At 41.2% G+C, this 16,561-nt stretch overlaps 1 protein-coding gene across 1 annotated transcript in view; it reads right to left on the minus strand.

The window, feature by feature from the left end:
• Positions 1–1,808: 1,808 nt before the first annotated feature.
• adcy8 (adenylate cyclase 8 (brain)) overlaps positions 1,809–16,561 on the minus strand; it is a 126,854-nt gene continuing 112,101 nt past the window's right edge. Inside the window, exons 14-18 of the mRNA XM_071545705.1 lie at positions 15,902–16,060; positions 7,001–7,147; positions 4,131–4,223; positions 2,961–3,075; positions 1,809–2,305 (exon numbers count right to left, since the gene is read on the minus strand). Coding sequence (XP_071401806.1) covers positions 1,809–2,305; positions 2,961–3,075; positions 4,131–4,223; positions 7,001–7,147; positions 15,902–16,060 — 1,011 coding nt within the window. The remainder of the gene's footprint in view (positions 2,306–2,960; positions 3,076–4,130; positions 4,224–7,000; positions 7,148–15,901; positions 16,061–16,561) is intronic.

Here is a 16,561-nt window from a genome sequence, read left to right on the forward strand (position 1 = left end):
CTCTGTGTGTCAGAATGATCTGTGTTTGTGTACGGCTTACTGTACCTAATTAACTGGCCTCTTTGTATAGCTGAGTGTAGGATTTGAAAAATGACTTATAATCTGATTACTGAGTCTGAACTGTATATGCACAATCAAACAGGCTTCGCCGATCCACTTGTTTGAAGGAGAAAACAGTTTCAAAAGCAGGCTATAGACCGTCTGCCTCACTGACTGCTCGTAAAATAACAGTTGCATATTCTGGTGATGACTATAGCCTGGGTGAATGGCTTTTACTGCAGTTAAGTCGTGTCTCTCCATGAGTGACAAAGCTCTGTAAGACATGATACATTATCTCAGTATCACTACATAGGACCATATTTGTCAGGTTTTACAACTGTAATGTGATTATTAAATTATCTGCATCATAAAATAAGCTATCAGGACCCGACTCTTCAAGAAGTTTCACTTGTATCTCAGAAATGTATCTCATGCCTGCTTGTTATGGTGTCGCTCGAATACGAGGCTTTCTTTACAAAGGTTCTCTCTCTCTCTTTCAGTGGCAAAATATCAAAATAAATAATATATTATATATGTTTACCAGTGCTACTAGTCTTTACATACAGTACTATGAGTTGTTTTAATCCATTCCAACTATATACTGTGTATCCATTTAAAAAGTTACCTCATGTTCACTCATCAATATAAAAAACACATATGAAACACAAATAACACCTTTTAAAATGTTTAAAATTAATAACTTCAATAATATTCAACAGTGAGTTTTACTTTTGGTCCAAGTAAGTGTCACAATTTTCAAACTGTGGATGTCTTCGTTTTGGAATGAAACTTCATATGTTCACCTCAGACCATTCTGCCCAAAATACCCCCAACAGAATCAGACAAGCTCTGCAAATGTGACAAAAGAGGCAACCGGACACATGGCATATATAAAAAATTAGACCCCTTTTATTGTGTTCTCATATATAAAAGAAATACAAAAAAGAAACATCGACACCGGGCGAAGGTCGGAGCAGGACATGGTGTATGGGCTCGGGCTGGGGAAGGTCGGTGGCCGGGTGACATAAAAAGGGGAAGTGGATACGATAGGAGGAACGTGGGACAGTCCGAGGGGATTGGTCGAACGGACATCGAACAGATGAGGGTGGATGAAAACAGAACGCAACGGTCCCGTCCAGTCCCTCCCTCCCTCCCCCACCTCTCCTCCTCCTCCTCTTCCTCTGCTTCAGGAGCAAATTGGAGTTTTAGTTATAGAAACATTTGTCAGAGGCAAAGCTGCTCTGGGGGCAGAAATAATCTCATTGGTTGAGTTAAACCGCAGTGGGCGGAGCTAAAGAACCACCGTTTTTGTGAGCGCAAGTTAGCTAACCGGCAAATTTGAATGGCAAAGGAGGAACTCTGTTAAAATATAAATAAAACAATGTGAATTACTTATTTTCACTCATCCATGACCATGGTATTCATGATGTTGGAAGGTCAGCAGCTAGCTAACTATCTTACCTAGATAGCTATAGGCTAGTATGGCTAGTTTGAATTTGAAGGTCAGCTAGCTAACTAGCTAACAACTTAGTATTGCTAGATTGCATTTTTTTCAGTTAGTAGCAGAGCGTTAGGCTTCATAATATTAGCTTCCTCCTCTCTTACCTCTTGTCTTTTTCACTGGGCTTCAGTCTAACATTACTTAGCCAAAAAGGGTGGTTCTTTGGCTCCGCCCATTGAGGTTTAACTCAACCAATGAGATTATTTCTGCCTCCATGGCAGCTCCGCCTGCGGGAAATGTTTGTAGAACTAAAACTCCAGTCTGCTCTTCAGGACAACTCAGTCTTATCGGCCGCTTCGGCGTGGTGCCCCCCCCCCACCTCGGAGCCGCCGGCTAACAACGTCCTCCTGTTGTAGTGGTGGTGGCCCTTCATGATGCCCGAGTTGTTGTTCTCGTTGAGGATCTGCTTCTGCTTCTGCCGGTTGAGCGACTGCACCAGGCCGAGCACCACGGCCGCCAGCGAGTACTGGCCGGTGATTTTGCGCGGCTGCAGGATGAGCGGGTTCGGCTGCACGCGGCCCAGCAAGAAGTGCGTTCGGATCTTGCCCTCCTGCTCGCTGATGCCCTTCACGTAGATCTCGCCGCGGTACTCGAAGGCGAAGCCGCGCTCCTTCAGGATCAGGTAGGTCTCCTCGGGCACCTGGATCTTGCCGCTCACGCCCGTGCTGTCCATCCGGCTGGCCAGGTTCACCGTCTTCCCCCAGATGTCGTACTGGGGCTTCTTGGCACCGATCACGCCCGCCACCACCGAGCCGTGGGCCATGCCTGAGGAGGAGGAAGAGGAGGAAGAGTGTAAGGAGATGAAGAAAGGATAAACTTGATTGTTGTCTTGGGCTAAGTTCAGACAGCAGGCGAGTTTGATTTGTTTTTTTCCAACTCTGATCTTTAAGGCTGACTGTCCAAATTCTACATGCATACTTGCATTTTCATTGATGCCATTTGAAACCACCTAGGAATATGGTTTAAATCTGATCTAAAAAGATTAGATTCCATGTGGTTTGTTGCTGTTGAGACAAAAAAATATCTGACTCAGATATGCAAAAAATCAGATTTGAGCGACCTGTCTGAACATGGTATTGGACATTGAAGCCGCAGCACCAAGGACAAGAACACAGTACATGATAACAGCAACAAGCTGCAGTATAGGATAGAAACACATATCCATCATCAGGTGACAAAAAGGAAATGAAAGGAGAAATAAGAAAGGGAGAAAAAAGATGAGGTGATGAGGAGGTGGACAACAAAGACAAAAGAAAAAGAATGACTAGGTAAAAGAACAAAACATAGAGAGTAAGTGGATAAAGATGATGAGCAGGAAAAAGAATAAAAACAATGATAAGACAGGAAGAAAATAATGATTTCCTTCAGCTTAATTCAGAAAGTTGGAGTCAGTTTTCCCAGAGTGATGCAGAACTCTTACCGATTCTCAGCTCAAAGTTGTTGAAGGAATGCTTGTTGATCTCCTGGATGCTCTCGTTGAGGGCGATCGCGAAATCGGCCAACGCGCACAGGTGACCCCATTTATCTTCACATTGCTGTGGGAGTGAAGGGAAAAGAGGAGAGGGTCTGTATCAGCTGAGAGTCGGGCCTCTGCTGATGTCTGACTGAACCGGAGTTGGAGGGCAGCATTTGGGGAGATGAAATTGGAAACATGTCACCCGAGGGACTGGTGACGCACTGTGGCGACGCATCAGAGGAAACTCAACGCTAACCCTGCAGTCACAACTGCTTCCCAACATGTTCAGCACCTGCAATCCAATCCAAACTGGGCTGAACTCTGAAGCCTACAAGTTACTGATATGTGATTTCATCTGCAAGTACATAGCGGTACATTTACTGATTCTTCTGTGTTCACTTCTCCTGCAAAAATGTACTACTATTACTATTTATGCTGATGATACACTAATGCATTCCAGTATTTTACTTAAGGAATTCATTGCACCCTCTGCCCTACATGCAATATTTCAATTAATATTCCTACATGAGATATTTAGAACGCGTATTTTTATGAACCAGTAATCCCTTAATAACCTACATTTTCATGAATTTACATTAATTCACCCCTTAATTCATGCACATTAAGGGAGTTAATTAATGGAGAAGATCCTATCGAAACCTCCTTAACCACTTGATCTTGACTCCTTACTTTCTAATTTAATGTAGAATTCAGGGAGACAGGAACTTTTCCATTAATTTCCACTTAATAACCTGTAAACCTGCACAAAAGGCATGAAAATGATACTAAACTTACGTTTTTAAAGCTATGTTATTTTTAATGGATTATTAATGTTTATGTAATGGAGAAATGAGTGACATTTCAGGGATAAAATTAAGGGGTTTGGTTTTGTAGTGAGTAGTATTTGCAATTACTTTTTACTGTTTTATTTTATATTTTTTTTTACTTTTTACCATTTCATTTTGTCTATTTATGAGCCTGATGTTTGCTCGAAGATTTAGACAAACTCTTTAAGCAAAGTATTTCTGCTTAAATATACTTTTCACATCATCAACAACATGCTGTACCCCCACCCACCTGGCACTCCATGCAGGTAAAACACACCCCGGTCTGATCTGAACTCCTGGATCTCACCTGTTTTTCTGGGGAGAGACCGGAGACGGCCATGTAAGTGCTGCCAATAGTCTTGATCTTCTCGATGTCCTGGAAACGGTCTTCACCAAGCAGCTACAGGTACAATGGAAGGACAAAAAGATATTTTATTCACCAAAGCTCCGCCCACACTGTTTGATTAACAGGTGATCTCTGGGAAGTGCAGAGCAAAAACAACACAGTGAGGCTGAGGGACAAAGATGGAGACAAAATTTTAAAAAGACGAGGATCATGTGGATTACTTCTTGAAGTATGGGATGTGATGCATGTTGTGTTTATGTTGTGACATCAAGTTATATTGTATCATATCAAGTTATATTGCTGCTTGACTTAATAATGATAATCCCATTTATTTTGTGAGATATTGTGATCTGTGATTTAAGAATAATTCTTAGTTTTGATGATTTCAGGGAAAAATGCACTTACATTTGAGCTCCAACATACATTGTAAATGAAATGAAATGTTTCAGTATGGCCGATAAGCCAGTATTCTGTGATTATTTACTGCAGAAACTAAAATCGCGAAATACCATTACACATGATTAACTGTGCTGCCCTAATTGTCTCATATAAAAATAACCTTTAAAAATATCAAGTGCCTTTCTAATCTTATTATCTGCTGCTAATCTTGCGTGCCGCTCTGCAGCCGCTGCCTCTCTCTCTCTCTCTCTCTGCCTCTCTCTCTCTCTCTCTCTCTCTCTCTCTCTCTCTCTCTCAAGGCGAGTTCCCAGACAGAGAAAAGACAAGTCTGTTCGTGTTTGAGGCAGCGTGTTTGAGAGAGAGGAGCTTGGCCTGAAGCGGCAGGAGCTCAGCTGGTGTCTGTCTGGCTGTGGCCTTATTAGGTGACTTTGACATTTTCTGTCAAAAACACACTTACTCGCAGGCTCAGGACCTATGAGTCCTCCTGGCTCCCGTCTGTCCACAGGAACAAAAGAACTTCAGGAGTTTGTGTGTTTTCTCATACTGGATCGGTGCAGGTTCTGTATGTCAGTGATTCTCAACCTTTTTTCATATCAAAGACCCTTAATTTAGTCCACATTAGGGCCACGGACCCCCATTTGATGAGATTTTGCCTCTCGGACCCAAATCTGAAAGTATTTTTATTGTTAGATTTGATTTTGCCCAGAATTCTAAGACTATCTGTATTGTAGGTAGAGAGATAACAGAGAAATTATGATCAAAACAGTCATTCTTCTACATTCTCTACCTGTGTCAACTTCTTGTAAATGAAATAATGCTGAAGTTTAACAATTCATCAATTTGCTGGGGACCCCCTGGAACCCCCTCAAGGACCCCTGGAACCCCCTCAGACCCCACGTTGAGAACCACTGCTGTATGTGACTGAGTTCATGAAGTTATTACAACTGAATTATGACTGCACTAATATAATGGTAATTCCCATGGTCTCATATTTTGGGAAATGGAATACAACACAAAATTTTAATTTAGCCTAAATGTGCGATAAGTCAGATTTTTACTGCCCCAAATATATCTGCAGGGGGTTGATAGGGTTATTGATCCAGGGTTTGGGGTCAACTCATGAATGAACTCATCAATTTCAATTCAACAAAATAATTTGAATTGGAATTTGAAAAAAACCTACAGGAAGCAGTATTGGAAATTAATTGGAATTTCAGGAAGCTGAATTTAATTCAATGAAATTCCATGTTTGTTTTTTTTCTTCCCACATATCTGAGATTCCACATAGTGTTATTATCAATACTGAATATCATAAAATGTTAAAAGAACCTTTCAACTGGTGTTTGATGCAGAGCATGTAATGGTAATCCATACATTCTGACTGAATGTGTTTGATTTGTTGAACTGTCTTTTATTTGATTCATAATGTTTTGATTTATAATGTTTAGAGTCGAGACAAACTCTCTTAGAAGTGGAATTTCATGTAATTTAATGGAAACCAGTTCTGTCTCATGTCATTCCAATTCAATTCACATTCTGTTTCCTTACAGCCGGCTGACATTCGCATTCACACTGCAGCTGCAGGAGCTGGACTGGAGTTTAAGATGAATTCTCACTTCAGCTCATGAATGGTCCAACCTCGTATCGATCAATACCAGTGACTCATCGATTACTTCACCTGCTGCTGAGATGTCTGGCTTTCAAAACTCACTCTCTGGCCCGGCTCTGTTCTGGAACAAAGCCTCTCCACCCACTGGAGTCTCAGCACACAGGACTTTGCTTTGTTGGCTCCTGCCGTCTGTCTGGCGCTACAGAGACAATTTGTTGGACTAAAGACGACAGGGCTGACGGACGCCCTGCGGCTGAAGCATCGCTCCGTCACAAGATGCGGTTGGTGTAAGCAGAGCTTCTTAAATAGGCGTTTTAGGAAGACATTTTCCATCTGAACCTGGCTGCTCTATCGGACAAATTAACCAACATGCCTGGAATAATCTGTTTTCTTTGCGAGCCGGATGCGAGTTCAGATGATTCATTCTCGCAATTTATCTTTTAATGATCATTTTATCACAAGCACACACACCCATACACTGTCCTGCCACACATATACACTGACAGTACAAAATATTACAAACATCTTCCTGATATTAAGTTTTTAAGGGAGATCAATAAGTGGCGATGGCTTTGACCTGGAGTCACCTCATCACTGTGCTTCATGAAAAGAGGAAGTGTCTCTGATACTTTGTACATTCAGTGTTGAGTCTCTATAGAAAGTCTGTAGACTTTTCTACCTGAAATGACTCCTGTCTTTTCTGTCTTTTACATAATCAGTTTTTGAAGTATTCAGGGGAACAAGACTGACGTTTTGAGTCAAAAAGACACAGTCCCTTGTGTTTAAAGCACAGCGAATATACTTCCACATCCGCAGCTCTCACCTCGTCAAAGTCGGCGATAATTTCGTTGAGGAGCCTCAGGCACTCGACTCCCTGGTTGTTCATTTCCGTCTGGGAGTAGAAGTCGGCGAAACCCGGGATGGAGGCGAACATGACGCCCACCGCGTCGTACGACTGCGAGTACAGCTCCTGTGGACAGACAGCGGACAGTCAAGACCCCCTGTCCTCTTTCATTGATGAAAACCCAAAACGATTTGACTCATTCACCATTCATCATTATTTAAAGTTCATGGTGTCTAGCAGAGGTGTGACAAAGTCAACTTTTCAAGTCCCAGCTCAGTCTCAAGTCAAGTCCCAAGTCTAAATGTAGATTACCAAGTCAAGTCCAAGTCTAAATGTCACCTCTCCTGGAGTTATCTTTTAAATCTCTCTTGATAGCGTATCTGTTTATAATAGTGTTTTAGATTATAGATTATAGATTTTTAGGTTTTAGATTTAGATTAGCCTCTCTTTTGTAAACCTTCTTGGTGCTGTGTTCTTTTAAATTGCGTTGTTTCTTTTTTTATTCTCATTCCATTTTATCGTCATTTGTTTTATTCCTGTAAAGCATTTTTTAACTTGTGTTAAGAAAACTGCTCTATAAATACATTTTGTTATTGTTATCAAGTTTTAGTGGTGTAAAACAGATTTGAGGATTATTTGAAGAGATTAATTCCACAATTTGAAAATAATTTTTGGGAAAAAACTGTCCAGCTCAGCATGGAATGATACTGAAATGATTAACCAACCTTTGCTCACAAAATATTAACACTATTTTTAAAGATTACTTTTTTTTTTTGGCATTTGACAGTAGAGAAGAGGAAAGATGAGGAAAGAGAGAGGAGGATGATATGTGACAAGAGGCTGAACACAGGATGCCAACTGAGCCAGAACACCCAAAATATTAACTCTTCATCATTTATCAAATCTGAACTAATGAACTTCAGGCGGCAATACATTTTTGGGGATTAAACCTTTCATTTTGTCCTTCATGCCGTCACATTATTTTACTTGTTTCTGATGCAAATCAACTTGTTTCAACAATTTAGTGAATCAAGTGTCATTTTCTTGTCGCTCATTTCTAGAAAATTCCTGAAACAAGTGAAACTGAAGAGTTATCTCTCCTCACTGGCAGAATGTTTCTCTTGGTTTAAGAAAAATAAGATTTGAAAGCTGAATATGAGACTAGATGACTCATTAAATGATAAGGCCGGTGTTTTTTAAGCATTGCTTACCGTCAACAAATCCTATGAATATCAACAATGCGTTTGCTTTCTGACTTCCCACGTACCGTTTTTAGCCGCCCAGAGATGATTGGCTCCAATTGTAAGCTAAAAACCTTTAAATTCAGCTCACAAAGACATCGTTTACATTTTAAAAATCTCTAACTGTTACCATGAAAAGTCAGGCTGTTGTAGTTATTACCAAATCAAATTCAAATGGGAACAAATTCTTCATTACGCCGGGGACTATTTTCTGTGCTACGGAACTACTTTCCTGAGATCGCAAAGTGTTTACAGCCGGCTTATTAAGTTGTTTGAGGAAAAAGTCGGCCGGCCCGGTGCATCGCGATGATGAAATATGTTGCCCAGAGCAACGGCATGGCTCTTTGATGTGTTTTTAATCGTTTTTTTAATACAATGGAGTTCTATGGCTGCTGGGACATGGCTGCATTGGGCACCGGCTACATGGACGAGACTTGCTGGCAAAACAAAATCATTGCTGATTTTGTTATTTTCATAGGATTTATTGACGGTAAGCAATGCATCAAAAAACACCAGCCTGATCCTTTAAGATGGACGACTGATACACAACAGAAGGTTGGTGCTGTAAGCGGCATTTGAGCAGACAAGTTGACAAAAAACCCATTCTTATTTGCAGCCGTGGCCGGAGGGAGCAGGTGCATGATGGGACTGCAGACAGGAGAGCTGCAGCTGTAATACACTGTGTCCAACACTAGGAGGCAGTGTTGACACGCCACACACACACACACACACACACACACACACACACACAGTACAGCATGTACTGCATACTAATGGCACATGGAGTGATGGGGACTTGACCATGTTAGGTCACACTCATGAAAATATAATACAAATAATAGTAATAGATTGGTTAACGCTCTGTCCAGCCATAGTTCAGCATTGCAAGTTAATAATTCGGGAGGCTTCTTACCGTCCATATTGTGCTTGATTTTTTCTTTAATGTATTTTTTTGCCACCACAGTGGAAATAACTGGAAATATGACGTCCTCAATGATATTATTTACACTTTCAGAGACATCAAATAAAGCAAATTAATTGGCATCAAAGCAGTCAAGTGAATTAGTATGAGTCTTCAAAGGTAAGAAGATAGATAGATAGATAGATAGATAGATAGATAGATAGATAGATAGATAGATAGATAGATAGATAGATAGAGCAATTTTACACTGATTAGCATTTTGAAGGCATGTCTGGGGTAAAATGAGGCTACATAGAGTTTTGTCACAGTCCTGCCTCACTGGACTTGACAAATCAGATTTAAGTAAAACACCAAATAATTTATTGTAAACTAAACAACAAAATTATCCTAAAAGAAGGAGGAGTGTGTAAGTCTGTAGTGAATACAGTGCAGACTTAGACTGCGTCTTATATATGACAAAGATAAAGCATTATCTTGTACATATGGACTCCTATGGTGCATATGTTGGATATTTACAGCTGTTTATGCATCGTTTAAATATGCGATATATGCATTTACTGTTGGTCTAAAAGTGGGCTGTTCAGAGCCAAACAGATGATTATTTATGAGAGCTAAAGCAGAGACATGACGCTGAAATCAGGTCTAGAGAGACACGCATCCTGATGGATTCACATGCATGTATTTATAGCATGTCATGCAGTGCGTGTGGAATATCTACAGCAACAAGTAGGTCAAGTGTAACTGAGACTGGAGTCAACTGGCCCGACCGCCCTGACCGCCCCGACCGCCCCGACCGCCCCGACCGCCCCGACCGCCCCGACCCGCCACACAGCAGCAGGAGGGTCAGCAGTTAGACAGAAACCGTCACAGGATCGACCTCCATGACAGCCGCTGTGTGTGTGTGTGTGTGTGTGTGTGTGTGTGTGTGTGTGTTAAGGCTGTAGTCGAGACCGCCTTGGTCAAGTCCAAGTCCAGATCGAGTCATTGGTGAATCGAGTCCGGTTCAAGACCAAGACCGAGGGGGGTCGAGACCGAGTCGAGACCAAGACCGCAAAACCACAAGTCCAATTCGAGACCAATACCATAGCAATGTGTTATGCAAGGCTACCGTTGTATTTATTAAAATAGCATATTTTTGTTTATTGCCTAAAATAGAAGGGAGGTTTCTAAAGACATTTCGACAAAATTAGCATGTTTTGAGGACAAAATTAATTGTAGGCACCTTTACTTAACTAGAAGTGGATTCATCTATTTCACCTACTTTTTCTTACTGCTCCACAACCACATGCTGCTCTCAGCATGGCTTGACTGAAAATATTCTTACCTGTAATTTAAGAAGGCGAAGACGAAGGACAAAAGACAGAGAAAGACAAGAGCGAGAGGAGGAGTAACGTTTCATATGGACATGGTGAGTTTTTTGGACATTGGTTGGGTAGTTGGCATATCACCAATCAGCAGTCACTAATCCTTTCGGTGGGCGCATAACTTTATCAAGTGTGAAAATTGTATCATTCGCTGCTGGTCACTTTCTTAGAAGAGATTATAATTATAAAAACAATAATATTATGTAACGTTAATTCATCCGAGACCGATTCAAGTCCGAGTCATTTTAACTCCGAGACGAGACGAGAGCGACAAAAATCGATCTCGAATCCGGTCTTGAGTACTACAGCCCTGGACTGTGTGTGTGTGTGTGTGTGTGTGTGTGTGTGTGTGCGTGTGTGTCCACCAACAGAACTGCTGAAGTGTCCATGAGCAAGACGCTGAACCCCGACTCGCTCACTGTAAGCTGCTGTGGATAAAAGCTTCCGTCAAAAAAAATGCCTAAAAAATAAAAAAGGTGGATATAAATCACACTCAAGGTTTTTTTGTCATGTGATTATTTCCAGCTTCCTCCGCAGCTCTTCAGGCTTCAGGAGCCCGTTCATAACCCAGAGCTTCAGCCTCACGATCAGAATCTAAATCACGGAACAATAAACAGCCTGATTAATAATGTAACGAGTGATTAGGGCCCAACCTATCCTAATGGATGCATTTTTAATCATGTCCTTTTTAATTAGGAAAAGGCATGGGAGCAGAATGATATCAGCTCTCCTCTCATGACATTCATAATTCATCGGCCGCTCGCCTTTTGTCAGAGGGGCGACGGAAGATGGGAGGAGTCGATAATGAAGGAGCCGGACGAGGACAGACGAGGACAATAAGGCGATTTGACTCCGGTGTGATAACTGTTCCCTCCGCCCACCAACGCCATTCATCATCGTGGCGCTGGTGAACGAGGAGGGTGTGGAGAAGCAGCTGCCGGACTGGAACGGCAAAGAACCAGCGCCCGGTTGCACAAAAACTCTTTGTTAAGTTTTATACCTTAAGCTCTCTCTAAGGTTCACCTTAAACTGCACAAAACCCACTTCTCTCCCCCCTGAGGCAATATTCTTAGATAAATCTGCAGATGAGGTAAAGAGCCTTCAGTCATCATTATGTTATTCCTGATGGGTTGCACAAAGCCCCTGAAGGCCGTTTCCTTTCCTTAAATGTTAAGATGCCTCCCATGGTCTCTGAAGTATTTGTTGAACAAAAAGGTGATCTTTGCACAGCCGTATGCGCCAGGTGTGTCGGAGGAGCAGGACAAAGTAAAATCAGTAGAATCCTGCACACTGTCTTCACTTAAAACAATTTAATAAATGACCCAACGTTTCGGTCAAGTGACCTTCGTCAGGTATCTGCATAAACAATACAATGAGGCCTGTTTACATAGAGGAACAGGAAATAAGATGGTCCAATCATAGGGCCAAGGTAATCAGGTAACCTCATGGTACAAAAAAAATAAAAAATAAAAAAATTGTTAATTGTTAATTAATCTTTTGATTGCCATACTTTGCCACCTGGATGGACCCTTGTACCTCACTAGGCACTGATTTGTAAGATTTCTTGTTAAGTGAAGACAGAGTGCGGGAGTCTACTGATTTGTACTTTCTCTTAAGTATTTGTGCCATTTTTATATTGCTATTATTTTCAAATTAATTAATATTACAGTCAAAGAAAATTGTGTTTTATGTGTAGGAGGCTTCAGGCTGCTAGCCACAAAGCCAAATATGCTTCCAGCGTTCTTGTTGGCAAGATTGAAATCCACCAAGCTAGCAGCTTGTTCAGTGTATTTTCCCATTAGCTAGCTCGCAGCCAAAGCCTTTCCCAAACCTTAACCAAGTTGTTTTACTTTCCTAAACTTAATCGTTAGCACACCTTTAGCTGAAAATGTCGTGTCCAGTTTGTGTTATTGATACAGAATTCAATTAGTGGTGGAGGAACATAATTTTCACAGAATCCGTGTCCACAGCAGGTAAATCTGTGTTTCAGACTTCGTGTTCATTTCATCTTTTATGTCATTTTTTTGTCACATTTTCACTAAAATGCACCATGAGGTCACCCTTTAATTAGTGTAACGCTGATACTCAACTTACTATCAAGTGACTATAATGTGTCACTGATAAAAGTAATCTATAATCTATATAGTTAGGGTTACATAGTCTGTAGAGTTGCAGGAAGTAACACTTTCTTAAACATCTATTTTTTTGTCATCTGATATTTCAGTATCAACAAGTAAAGTGTTAACCAAAAAGTGAAGTCGTTATTTAAAGTTCCTGGTGTATAGTTTTTGTCTCATTAATGTAAAACTCTGGTGATAAATATTTGAAGAGATTAATTCCAAAATTTGATAACCAGCCATTGTGAAAAAAAAAAATGTACACCTTCTCTTCTGATTGCTGCCAACTCATTATGGAATGACACTGAAGTTATTAGTGAACCGTTTCTTATAAAGTATTAACGTTTTTAGGAGGCATAATCATCCTTATTGATGGAATCTGAACTCATGAATTTTCTGAGGCAATTATTTTCTGAAATTGAACAATTTTGTAATGAAACCGTTCATTCTCTTGTCACACTGCTGGGGAGTTGTGTAACTGAAACCTGATCCAGATCACACTGCTCTGCTTAGACTGGAAACAGCATGAAGTTAATGGAGAGCAGGACTGATGTTTTTGAGGTTGGTACCAGAGGACCCGAGTCAAATCTAGATGTGTGTGCATCATTATAGACTCATTTCCCTGTAATTCAGCCTGACACATTTGGTGTTTTTGGAAAACTTGTTATCTTGACTAGAATTTAAAATTAAGTTCTGTGGGTTTGAACAAAGCTCGGCCATGCAACCTGCATTTGTAATGATGGACCCAGTGGCGGGGGCGGCAGGGAAGAAGAGGTTAATTCATGCAAAATCCCCTTAAACTGTGTTAAGGGAGTTATTAATGGAGGAGATCCAATCAAAACCTCCTTAAACACCCCTTAATGCTGACTCCTTACTTTCTAATTTAATCCGCAAATCAACCCATGAATAAATCCCTTAAAAACCCATGATGGCCTACTAACCTTACTTTTTTAAATCTGTTATTTTTAATGGATAATTAATGTTTATGTAATGAGAAATTAAGGACATTTCAGGGATAAAATGAAGAGGTTTGGTTTCGTAGTGAGCAGTATTCGCAATGTGTTGAATAAACATTTTAAAACTTTTTCAGGACCGCAGAACAACTCCACACAAAGAGAAGTAGAAGTGAAAAACGAAAAGGACAGCGGCGATAAGGCGGGAGGGAAAAGTTACTTTGTAAAGTTTGACTTTATATTGGGCAGCGCAGCACAAGCTGAGTCACTGCCAGCAAATGAAAAACAAATCAATGCGTTCTCTCCCCCTGACTGACTGACAACATGTTATTAAAATCAAATCAAATGCATGCAGGGAAAAAAAAAAAGCACTCTGGTCTTACAAAGCTTTCCGGTTGAACGAACCGCCCAACATTCTCCTCTCTCTCTCTCTCTCTCTCTCTCTCTCTCTCTCTCTCTCTTCCACTCTCTCTCTCTCTCTCTCTCTCTCTCTCTCTCTCTCTCTCCTCTATAAAGTTGTTTGAAAAGCAATTACGTAGCCCTTTCTTTGCGGGCTGCAGCATGCAGGTTTATGGAACAAACTGTAATGAACACAGGAGGCTAATTGTGTCTGCGAGTCTGCGGTGAGAAATGAGGCGAAGCCGCTGCTGTGTGACGACAGACTGCTGTTTTCCAGGAAGAAAAACATAAAAACTTATCAGCGCTACACTTATTTTTGATATAAAAGCATCAATGCACGCTTTTATGAAAACATAACAGATTTTAGTTAAGATTGGTGGTTGTTTTGCCTCAAGACGATCACCAATCTGGGAACCCATCGTCTATCGGTCTGACGAGGATTAGACTCTGGGGGGCGACGGCCAATATTTGGGGGTTTCCGGTGTAGCCGGCGGACATCCGGGCCAAGACTTGCTCTTCCGTGCACCGGTCATTGTTTACAGTCCGATTAGCAACTTGAGACACGAGAGTCGAACGTTTCTCCACACAAAACACAAACATCGATATTTTTGTAGGTGTTTTTTTCGGCTAATCTCTATAAACAGATATCTGCATATGAGACGTCGTCTTTCAACTCCGACTCCATTCTCACGTCTCAAGTCGCTAATCGGACTGTAAACAATGACCGGCGCACGGAAGAGGAAGTCTTGGCCCGGATGTCCGCTGGCTACACCGGAAACCCTGAAATATTGTCCGTCGCCCGCAGAGTCTAATCGTCGTCAGACCGATAGACGATGGGTTCCCAGATTGGACGATCACTGACTGTCACAGCTTTACTCAACTTGCAGCCTGTCACACACTCTGTTTACAAAGTGGCTGCCAATGGATAAGAGTGACTCACCGCCATGTTGGAAGAGTGCTGAAAACAACTAGCGTGACATATTTCTATAAAAAAATGAATATTAGGGATGCACCGATTCTAATATTTTCCCACCTATATCGGTCGATATTGATGTGCCTTATATGCACCAATCTTAGTACAAGTGCAGGAACAAAGCAGATTAAGCCTTTCAGACAGGCCTATCTTAAGATAATTCAGTTGTTTTTTCCCACGATGCAGCTGAGGGCATCATGAGACAAATTCAGTCAGTCAGTCAGTCAGTCAGGTAATGCTTAGGTGATGCGCTTTGTCAGATGGCCTCTAGAGGGCGATTTTGACTATGAGATGCAGTGTTTCCCATACAGAGGCACAAAGCTTGTCAGTGTACAGAAATGGATCTAAATGGATCTCTAATGCTCCTGATGTCGCATCACATCATATCTGTAATGTGGAGATGTACAGACCAGCAGACTGAACTCAATCCACAGAGTCTCCTGGTGTGAAAACAAAAGTGAAACATTCCACATTTTGCTCCAAACTCTCCTGTGTTAGTAACCGGATGTAAACAGTACCTCGTCTTCTGCTGCCCTACAGACTTTACTGGTAGGTAATGTTATTATCTTGTGGTATTTAAGTAACGTTAGTGGAATTTAATCATGTCACAGTGACACACTCCTAGGAAAAAAGGTCACAAATAGGGAAATTCCACAATTGGCCAAATATTGGCAGTAAAAATAATATCGGATTGATACGATATTGCTTTTTAAAGCTGATATCGGCCGATACTGACAGTCTGCTGATATATCGGTGCATCCCTAATGAATATGAATTATTTTGGAGGGTAAAAATTTGTCTTGGCATGTAATTTATTTTCTAGTTTGAAGTTAATCTCAGACTCTGCCTCTGTTCAGACAGTCTGGACACAACAGACGTCACTGTGGTGGGGAGGTGAAGTGTGTCCAGACCTCGTTGTCCCGGTCCTTCTCCAGGAAGTGGCGGGCCACGTGGCTGGGCAGGATGTTCCGCAGCATGTTCTCGTTGTGTTCCCGCAGCTCCTTCATCTCGTTGATCTCCTCCTTGGCCTGGACGCGCCACAGGAAGTCCAGCCGGGCCGTGTACTCCAGCTACAGACAGACAGACAGGAGAAAACAACAACAGAAACAACACGTCAACAAGAATTCATGAGGAAAATTCAGAAGCAGAGATTCTTGTTTTGTCATCTAATGGAGTGACAGATACTGACAAAAAAATCGAATTGGGATTATTTGACAGAATATTGCAATCGCGATTTAAACCGTGATTCATATCATCACAACTTTTTCTTGTCAAAATTTTGTTTTTAATTTTAAAATTGTTCAAAGAAAAGTGATTTTGTAAAAAAAAAAACTAGATGTGAGTGTTCAGGATTTAGTGATTTTGAGTCTGATGAAAGGTTTTGATTCATGGACCAAAGATTACTTGCAGCTCTGAAACTCCTTGTTCACAAATCCAGTTTGGACCAAACTCTCTCTGAAGAGAAGTTTGCAGAAGTTCATATTGCAATTTTGATTTTTTTTTTATATGAATTATTCAGCTCTGATCTAATGTCACACACAGCTGTCCACATCCAGGGGAGTAAGACATGA

This window comes from Centroberyx affinis, unplaced genomic scaffold (genome assembly GCF_046629955.1).
Source record: "Centroberyx affinis isolate AG114_WGS23_722 - 3 ecotype Tasmania unplaced genomic scaffold, CSIRO-AGI_Caff_v1 ptg005019l_1, whole genome shotgun sequence".
NCBI lineage: Eukaryota > Metazoa > Chordata > Actinopteri > Beryciformes > Berycidae > Centroberyx > Centroberyx affinis.